General features: G+C 40.7%; 1 protein-coding gene across 3 annotated transcripts; it reads right to left on the reverse strand.

Annotated features, from left to right (window-relative positions):
- LOC109721831 lies at positions 4,982–9,503 on the reverse strand. Of its 3 annotated transcripts, none has more exons than XM_020249633.1 (2): positions 9,022–9,503; positions 4,982–5,291 (listed from the first exon to the last, which is right to left on the reverse strand). In XM_020249633.1, exons 1-2 carry the CDS (start codon positions 9,219–9,221, stop codon positions 5,114–5,116), a joined length of 378 nt encoding a protein of 125 aa, XP_020105222.1. In that variant the 5' UTR covers positions 9,222–9,503; the 3' UTR covers positions 4,982–5,113. The 3 variants fall into 3 exon arrangements, with proteins under 3 accessions (XP_020105222.1, XP_020105223.1, XP_020105224.1); XM_020249634.1 differs by having other exon boundaries at positions 4,982–5,322; positions 9,022–9,501; XM_020249635.1 differs by lacking the exon at positions 4,982–5,291 and adding an exon at positions 6,866–7,315 and having other exon boundaries at positions 9,022–9,494.

Raw genomic sequence — 10,440 nt, forward strand, 5'->3', positions numbered from 1 at the left:
CATATCCACAGCCAAGGAACTCCTGAGCGGCGGTGCGAACAGACCTGTTGGTCCGCGGCCGGCTCGGCGCGCGGGGACGGCGCGGCCGACAGCCTGCGCCCTCATTGCTGGTACCTGGAGTCGCCGAGTGAATTTCCCGTGAGCAATCATTCTCTCCACCAAAATCCCATCTATCGTTCTCTGCTCCTCCAACTACCCGACTTCTTCCACCCCGCCCTACCCCGAAACCGAAACTATATGGGCGAAGGGATGCTCACGACATGCGGGACTTGGCGAGACACGGGAAGTGCAGTCCCAAGGCCGCGAACCTGCTAGTTTCGTTAAAGGCCGTGGGCCTACGGGCTCTGCGGAGACCCGGCTGGGACCTGCAGCCTCCTTCCTCTCCGGACGGCACTCCGCGCTTAATGCCTTCGTCCGCGCGCGTGCCGGGGCCGAGGCGGGATGGGCGCGGGAGCGAGAGATCTCGACGCCAGGGGATCCCTCTCATGTGTCGGATCTGGCTACACAGGCCCTCCTTAAAAACAAGCACGCAAGCTTAAGCCGTGGTCAGGGTGGTCCAAGAGAGGAGGAATGTTGCTGCAGCTGATTCTCCCGCCGGCAGGGGCTGCGCATCGCGTCCAAAGCACAGAACGCGAGCACGGCAAGGGCAGGAGGTGCTGATGGCAGGGGGCCGTCCTCTCGGGAGGGAGGGCGGCGGGGGGCGTCTGAATAGGCGGGTGCGGGTCAGCTGCGGCGGTTCCTTAGGTTAGGGTTTGTTCAAGAAAACCTAGCATCTCCACCTCATATAACAGGTGTGGATAAACACTCGTGCGTGAACAACCCCCCGAGAAGGAATCTATATTAATCCCAGCTCTTTAACGTAGTCATCGCAACAATGCGCGATAGGTGAGTTTACCTCTGAGACTCCAAGCGGAAGGAGGAGTTGCTGGCCGGAACTCGACTCGCAATTCCGATTGCATAAATTATAGTGGCTTTTCGCGAATGATCCGATTTCTCAAATCAGCCTTCGCGACTTTTCGCGAGTTCCCGAAGATCCTACCGTCTAGATTCCCGATCCGGATTACACCCAGCGCGATCAGCACGACAGAGGCATCGAATCTAGCATTTCGTTTCGCCCGAAAAGGTTTCCGATTTGCGACAAAACCATCCCTCCAAGGTTCCACCAAAACCCGCATATAGACGACTATATGCTAAAACCATTAAACCCCTTTTTCTCGAAATCTGTGCATCCAAATCCAATTCCGTCAGTGCCATTGGTTCCAAAACAGCTGAACCGGTCGAAACGAGCTATTAGACTGATATGAACGGAGTCCGATACGCACCAGAAGCCAACTCTACTCCGTGGCTTCTCCGGAAAAAAGGAGTTACTATTCACTTAAGTGAAAACTAAAAGTCACGTATCTTCTCCATTTTAGCTCATTTTCGCCCGAAACTTGACGAGTGCTTATGTAATTAAATTACACACATAAACATCATCAACAGAGAGTTTAGTAGCACTGTCAAAAAAATCTCAGTCCTTGCAGCTCCAAAGTTTTTGCATCACGGGTTAGAGTAAACCTGAGGACGGTCTTAGCGGGGAAGCTGAGGGCCAGTGATGATGGACTTAATGTGAAGCAAGTTAATGTGGCGAAATCCCCGGGTTAGCCGTGAGATTAAAGAACAAAGAATAAAGAATAAAGAACAAAGAGTAAAGAAAAAGAACAAAAGAATTTGCATAATCTACATGAATTTTATGTTGAGCATACTACTTGCTTTATTATTCAGGCATATTAGCATCATATTATAGATTGGTTACTATCTTTCTACTTATCCTTTCTATTATGCCTGAGTTAGTCCTAGTAGGAAAGTCGGTGATGTTGGGGCCGAACCCACTGGAAACTTTGTTGTAGTTCTCACCCCACTATTTCCACAGAGCCGGGACCGAGCGAGCCGGCGAGCGACCGAGGTAAATATATCGCACCTTAATCAGAGGCCACCAGAGTTGGGTTTACATTTTGTAGTAGCATTCCCTTTTATCATCTTTTGTATTTGATGATTTAAAATATTGATGTATAAAGCAAAGAAAGAAAAGAATGTGGAGTTTTATTTTGAGGTAATGTGATGTAAAAGGAAATGATGAAAAGTATGTAAAGGACTATGAATGCAATGTATGTGATCAAAAGTTGAATCATAATACTTGAGTAGCTATTTAGTTTCCTTTCTTTCACTCATGGCTATTGCTTACCTTCGTGTAAGCCGTATTTGTATGCTTCCGCTAGTGCACTTCTTGTTTAAAAATGTACAGGGGATGAGCCTTGGGCGCACAAGGGAAACTCTGTCCGTTCGGCGTCTGTTTGACGTGCTCGGGCCGGCCCAAATTGGTATCGGTCTCGGGGCGTGACAAATTATCTCATCAACCATACTCTAGCATGCTTCTTAGGGTTGCATAAACAAGAAATCTCAACTATGGTCAAATAGTGCCCAATTCCACGTGTGTGCCTCTACCACATAGAGCATATATTTTCACTATACATAACATGTTCATATTATGTTCTCATAATTCCAAGCGTGTCATAACGAGTACGAACAAACATCTAAACATGTCTTTAAACCAAAGGAAAGACATAGAGGGAGTTCACCCATTTCGGTGAGGTCAAACCCACCGGAAGCACTTCGAACCCTTTCGTTTCACCGAACGAAGTTGCCCACTATCCTCCTAGCACCTTAAAGGTAATAAAAGGAGAGTTAAACGAACGTTACGAACAATCCAATGGTTAAACATTAACCAACTCAACAAAATGGCCAAAACTCACCTATAGTGAAGCAAACCCTTCCCAAGCTCCAAATGGGAGCTAGAACCCTTTCAACCTAATCTAGAGGGAGGTTCTAATCCAAACAATTGAGCTCCAAAAGCTCCTAATCAAAAATTCCCAAAAAAAACCCCTAGATTTCATATTTCTAGGTTTCATCTCATGAATCCTACCAAACATGGATTAAATGAGGGATTAAGGTCACTAACCTCTTAGAAGCTTCAACCTAGGCTCAAAGTGAGCTAGGGTCCAAAATCTTTCCTCCAACAAGCCCAAAACTTCATTTCAAGGCTTCTCCCATGGTCCAAGAACAAAACCCATGAAGAAGAAATCAAAAGAGAAAATCAAACCTAAGAAAACCAAGCAAAAAAAGGGAAAAAACCAAAGAAAATGGAGAGGGGACTCACCTCTCCTCCTCTAGTCGCAGCACACAAGGCCCTCTCTAAGGGGTGTGGGTATAAATAAGGTATTGCAACAATAGCAAAAATAACCCCCAAAAATTGCCAGATTGCAGTTTGCAAAGTGTACTGGTACACAGGAAAGTGTACCGGTACAAACCACTGTGCGCGCAAACCCGAGGCTCGGGTTGGCAGAAAAACACACTGTGTACCGGTACACTTTCCAGAAAATCCAATCCGAGAGTAGCCAGCCATCTTCAGTTTAGAGACTTTGGCACCAAGCTTAAAACCTCAATTCTCGGGATGCAAGTCATAGGTCAGAACACTGTCAACGACCTCCCAGAATATCTAGAAAAAGCTCAAATCACAGATCAACATTCGAACCTTGCAATTTGCAAAAAGTTCAGTGTGTTACAAGGCCGTTTAGTGCTACTTAATTCGGTGCTCTCGAGTATCCCTTCTTACTTCTGCTCGATTTTTCGATTGCCGGTTTGGGTAGTGAAATCCATCGACAAGATCCGTCGCGATTTCTTTTGGAGGGGGAGAAAACTTCACAATGGCTTCCATTGCCTTGTTAATTGGGATCAAGTTTACCGCCTAAAAAAATAGGGCGAACTAGGCATCCGAAAGTTACAGGTGATGAACTCGGCACTCCTGATGAAGGCCTTATGGAATTTTTACAATTCTCCGCACCTACCTTGGGTCAGACTCCTGACACAAAAACACTACAGGTATAGACAGCCAGCAACTGGTGATAACACTCCGACTACGTGCTGTCTAATGTGGAGAGGAATCCTCAGCATTACAACACCATTTCATACATCCATTTCCTTCTCGTTAGGCAACGGGAAAGGTACGTCCTTTTGGAATGCTAGATGGGCAGGCGAATTCACTCTCAGAAATCAATTCCCTAATCTCTATACCATCGCGAGACATAAACACCTCTCGGTCTTTACTTGGATTCGGCGCTTCGCTCAGAAGGACAATATGGGGTTCCAACAATCACAAGTGCAGGGCGACCAACTGGATGAGATCCCGCGACTCAAATTATTGATCAAGAATACCTCTTTAACTCAGAACCGGGACTCAACCATTTGGCGTTGGAACGACGATGGTACATTCCAGGTTCGCCGCGCCTACTCTTTTCTTACATTTGATGGCATTGATGCTTGCAAAATCTCTTTTCTTTGGAAGATCAGGATCCTCCTCAGAGTTAAAGTCTTCACTTGGCTTGCGGCGAGAAACAGAATCTTGACGGATGATACGTTAGCTAACAAGGGCTGGCAAGGTCCGTCGATTTGCGCACTATGCTCTACAAACAGTGAAAACCTTGAACACATCCTTTTCACATGCAACTATGCGAAAATGGTTTGGGCTCAACTCCCACAAATGACTCCAACAGCTCAAGTGTTCATGACTATAAGCCCAGGAGATCTGCCTGCTCGATGGGACCAGGCAAGGCGCTCTGTCCGAGGGAGGCAAAAGAAATGGTTTGATCTCTATTTTACTGCAGCATGTTGGGAAATATGGAAAGAACGAAATAGGCGCATATTCGAAGACCGACCTACTCGAACGGACGAGACGGCAAATAGAGTACATAGCTTGGTTATACTATAGACCTCAGTGCTAACAGGAGGAGGGGAATGAAATTTTGTGGTCAACATCGACTTTATTCTGTATTGTAATGTCCGGGTGTAGCTGCTTTCTGTATGTGTTTTTTAGTTACTGTTTTGACATTTTGTCGTTCCAAGCTGTTGCTAGCCGCTAATCGGCGATTTTGTAACCTCTTCCCTGTACAAATAGGGTATATCCCTGTTTCCTCAAAAAAAAGTATAATCATGCAACACAAGTGCAATTTTGGACAAATAATGCAACATATTTTTTCTTTGCTTTCTTTCTTTTTTTCTTCTTTCTTCTTCATCATCTTCATTTTTTTTTTTCATTTTTTTCTACTATGTTCTTCTTCTCCCTCTTCGCCACCTGGTTCGTCCCAACGACATAATCGTCATCATCGTCCTCTCTACATGCTTTGATCTCCGAGCTCTTGACCTCGTGTGGTGGCTCTGCTGCTAGATGGAGCACTCTCACATCCCAAAGTTTGTTGCTGTTGTACAACGCAATCATTGATACACTTGCTAGTGGTGGAGAGAGAGATGAAGAACGAAAAAAAAAAGAGAGATGATGAAGAAGATAGAAGAAAGAATATATATATAGTGTAGAACTACTATGCTATCGGAATTGATTTTAGGGAAAACTTCAAGTATCACCCCTGTGGTTTCGCACCTTTTCACTTTAGTATCATGTGGTTTAAAGTGTATCAATTTAGTATCATATGGTTTCGCACTTTCTCACTTTAGTACCCTGTGGTTTAAAGTGCATCAATTTAGTACCCTGTGGTTTCATTTTTTTTCTTTTCGTCGGCTCCTCTGTTAATATATCGTTAAATTATATACAAAAAAACTTCAGCTATCCTACCTAGGTTTTTCGAATATTTACTTTAGTACCCTTTAGTTTTAATTTTGTCACAGATTTTTTTTCCTCCTTTAATCTTTCGTTAAATTATCTACAAAAAATTTTAGATACCTATCTAGGTTTATCAAATATTCACTTTAGTACCCTTTTATTTTAACTTTGTCACTGATTTACAAAAAAAATTAGTGAAATGGATAATAAAAAAATAAAAATAAAACCACAGAGTACTAACTTGATACACTTTAAACCACAGGGTACTAAAGTGAGAAAGTGCGAAACCACAGGGGCTAATTTGATATACTTTAAACCACAGGGTACTAAAGTAAGAAAGTGCGAAACCACAGGGGGGATATTTGATGTTTACCCTTGATTTTACTATCATACTTTTCAATTTGTTTGATTTGAGTTTGTCAATAATACTTTGGTTTCAAAATTTCAGCTAACTATAATAAATTTATAATTGAAAGAATTAAATAAAATATACTAGCTAAACTTATAAAAATAAACAATATATTCAAATTTTGAAGTCAAAGTACCACTGACTGTCTCAAATTAAACAAATTGAAAGGTTGGATTGTAAAATTTAAATTTTGAAAGGTTGGGTAGCCAAATCAAAATAGTCCATAGTTTAGCTATGTTCTATACATTTTTAATTAGTTTGTTTTTGCTTTGTCATCTTATAATTCAAAATGTTATAATTTACTACCATGTGATTTTTTTTTTTTCTTTACTATAAGAACCTATTGTTAAACATAGTATCACTCTATAATTTTCAAAATATTTTTTCTGTACCCTCCTATTTGATAGTAAATCTTTTCTGGAAAACAAGAATAATATCACGAGATAGTTAATTGTAAATTTTCGAATAACAGGATGACAAGATGAAAATTAAAGTTATCAAAATTATAGCAATGTATATAATTAAAATTTGATAATTACTTTACAGAGAAATTCCAATTTTTTTTTATTCATATATTAGCAATCTATAAAGAAAATGTTCTGTGACCTAAGGTACTCTAATAAGTAAACGAATTATTTACTTGTTTGACACGCAACGGAAAGATCTCGAATTGGAAGATTTCTTTTTCATAGAATTTAAATGTTTACACTGCAATGAACAATTTAAAACACCATTTTGATAGTTTAAACTTCAAATTTGATTGAATTTAAGAATATCATAATTGTACAAAATTCTTCCACAAATAATTTCTGCCATAAATCTTCGTTAAGTTCCATAGAACTTGCCATGATAGCAAAAGTGATAGTACATATAAGTTTTGAGCACCGATTTTTTTTTTTTTTTGAGGGGAAGGTAGCACACTACTCGCTTCATTCATTGAAATGATGAACTAAGCTACAAAAGGTGAGATAACAGAAGCCTCGACAAGGCGGGCTAAAAAAAGAAAAGAAAAGAAAGTTCTAGTGTCTATTAGTGGAAAGAGACTGCTCCCAAAGGATCATCAACTGTTTGATCTTGTAGACTGTTAGAAACAGGTCCGGTTGAGCCTTTCGAAAGATTACGTTATTCCTAACCTCCCAAGTGACCCACCAGCAGGTTACAAGTCCAGCTAATCAGGTATTCATAGACCTCGCTCCAGGTCTATCCATCCATCTATCATCCCAGACCAAATTCGCAACATCTCCCAAGCCTCTAGACTGTACAGCCACCAAGGTCGTCACCAATAGAAATCTAAGGAAAACACATTTTGTGAATAAATGATCAATGATTTCCACTTCAGTACCACACAATACACAATCAGTGTTTCCAGTTCACTCTCTACTTTTAATTTTAGAATGGAAAACTTCAACTTGCCACATTGTAGTTAAGTATATTTTTATAAAAAGTTTCACTTTGTTATCCAATAAATTTTTTCGCTATATCACTGTGAAGACCTATGTAAAGTAGGCATCAAAATGCTGTAACTTACAAATTACATAATGTTAAAGTAATATAGTTGACAAACCACATGATGCTAAAATGTAGCAACAAAATAGGGCTTTTCAACCACACAGTAATAAAAGGAAAAATGCCCTAAACAACAAGCAGGCTAGTTGAATTTTGTCATTTTAAAAAGGGTTTGGTGCTTGAATAATATATTATCAGTATACAATTTTTTGTTATATTAGCCTTTTAAATATTGTTGTTATTGTATATATTGGATTAGATGAATCCTGCTACTATCGATAATACTTTTTTGACTATTTTTATCCGTTAGATTATACTATCTCTAGGGATCACTATCATCCTAATTGCACATTTTTTTATCTAATGGTCGAAAACTGAATAGCACAAATAATTTGGTACTATTAATAGTATAGTAGTCCAATTCGGATTAAATTTTAATTTTAGTATTTTGATCATCAAAGTACAAACACAGAATGTAACTGTAGCATTGCTCGAATTAAAATTTCCATACATAAACCAAAGCATTCCTATCAAGCAAAGGAGTGTTACAAAAAGAAGCGAAAGAAAACCACCCAAGTCCACCTTTCTATCCCTGCTCCTTAGTCAATGAATTGCAAGTCAAATTACAACTTGAGAAATTCACTAAATTTTTTAAAAGAACTTCAAATATTTTTGTTTTCTTTAATATTATTATAAAATAATGGTAGAAACCGTCTAAGAAAAGCAATCGCTCATTTCGATCTCTGTACTTTTCGCATCACAGTTTGATAGTATTAGACTAAAAAAAAAAAATTAAAGCAATTTTATATTTTTTTCCATTTTAAGTACAAAAACGGTTTTTTATTTTATTTTATTTTAATTTTATTTGCAAGAGTTGACTTTGAACTCCAAATTTTAAACGAGATATTATGCTTTTTCATATTAAATTAATCCAATCGAATCCAATCAATCAATCAATCAGATAAAAATTAGTTGAGATTGCTCCAAGGAGACAAAAAATTTTAAAAACAAGATAGATCTCATCACGATCTACCAATAGATCATCCAAATTAGTAGCATCACCCAATAAGCAAATTTTAGCAGTTGTTTTCCCAAAATTCGATGAAATTTATTACTCTTAAAATCCAAAGAAAGAGGGCCAAATCAAATTGGCCAAAAGTAAATAAAAGTGGTGATTCTCTCAATCTACATAAAATCTCACGAAGTTTCTACAACCATAGCCCCGACCCCCCCAAAAAAAAAAAAAAAAAAAAAAAAAGGAAAAAAGAAATAAAAAGCTCAAACTCAATTAGTCACAGCCCTAAAACGTTTATTTATTATTAAAAAGGGAAAGAAGAAGGAGGAGGAGGAGGAGGAGGAGGAGGTGCTACAGGTAAAACTCTACGTGTGTATGTATCTCTACATGATCGATCGATTATTATTATTGTTGTTGTTGCTATTGAGACTAATAATTTACCAGCGGAGGAATCGGAGGAGGGCGAAGCGGAGGCGGCGGAAGCCGAGGCGGAGGCGGAGGTAGGCGCGGAGGGAGGAGGGCGCGGCCTCGCGCAGCATCGCCTCCAGCGCCGCCACGAAGTGGTTCAGGCACCGCACCGGCGGCACGTACAGCGTCAGGGGCGCCGCCGAGAACGCCACCGCGAACAGCAGCTGCAGCATCTATCTGCCTGCCTGCACTGCCCTGCACTGCCTGCCGCAAACTCCTCCTCCTCCTACTCCTAATTATTATTCACACACTCGAAATCCCAACCCTGAACGATTGATCGACCGACACACAGGAGTTTAGCAGCTTTGAAACAAAACAAAAAAAAAATCTGTAAAAAATCTGTTGCGATTCTTATTTTGTTTTTATGTTTGGATTTGACATATAAGCGTGGTTAAGGAGAGGAGGATTTAAGCCCTCCGGGTTGTGGTGGGGTGGGGTGGGGTGGGGTGGGACACGCCGGGCGGCTTCGCATGAAAGTAGTATGCGTCTGCTGGCTGGGTGAAATTTTACTTAGGCCCCCTCTAGCTTGCGTGTTTAATTTTAATGCTTTTGGGACAATCCCATCCCAAAATGGGGGGTAAATTTAAACCTTTTCAATCCATAAGTTACAATTTCTCTACTTGTCATAGTAGAAGGTGTTTTTTTTTTTTTTTTTTTTTTTNTTGGCCAATTTACATAAAAAATTTACTTATTTTGGGCTTTTGTAAAAGCGGGCAACATTTTTTATTTTTGCAGATTCGTTCCGTTTTTTCAGCAAATTGACCAAAATATCCTTATTCCTTTTTCTCTCTCCTCTTTTTTTTTCTCTCGTTCTTTTTTCTTTCTTTTCCCATAGAGCGGCGGAGACAGAGGCGGAGGCGGCCTACTTCGATTTTGTTCGGCGCATCCTTACCCCCGCCTGCACACCCCCCACCTTCCTCGCCTCCGACCCCACCGAGGCCGCGCCGCAACTTTTTTTTTTTCCTCTCCGACTCTTTTCCACCGTCTCCGACGACGACGCCTCTCTCGCCCTTTCCCACCCTTCTCGTCCTCTCTCTCTCCCTCTCCCTCTTTCTTTGCCGTCACCGACGACGACGCATCTTCGCCGGCGCCAGCGCCAGCGTCGGCGCCGACGCCGACATCGTGGAGGTCACTGCGGCACTGCAGCCTCGGAGCGGAGGGTCCTTAGCGGCGTTGTCGCCGGCGCCGTGGCCGTTGGCAGAGAGGGGTGACAAAAAAAAATTATAGAAGAAGCAAGAAAAAAAAAATTAAGATAAAAATTTATAGAAAAAGAAGGATGAAGATGAAATTGCATCGTTAACTGCAAAAAAATTATAAGTTGTACGATTTAAGATATAAACTACAGCTTTAAAATGAAAATTACACTCTTTGGGAGATATTTACATTGTTTCT

Source organism: Ananas comosus, linkage group 15 (assembly GCF_001540865.1).
Source record: "Ananas comosus cultivar F153 linkage group 15, ASM154086v1, whole genome shotgun sequence".
NCBI lineage: Eukaryota > Viridiplantae > Streptophyta > Magnoliopsida > Poales > Bromeliaceae > Ananas > Ananas comosus.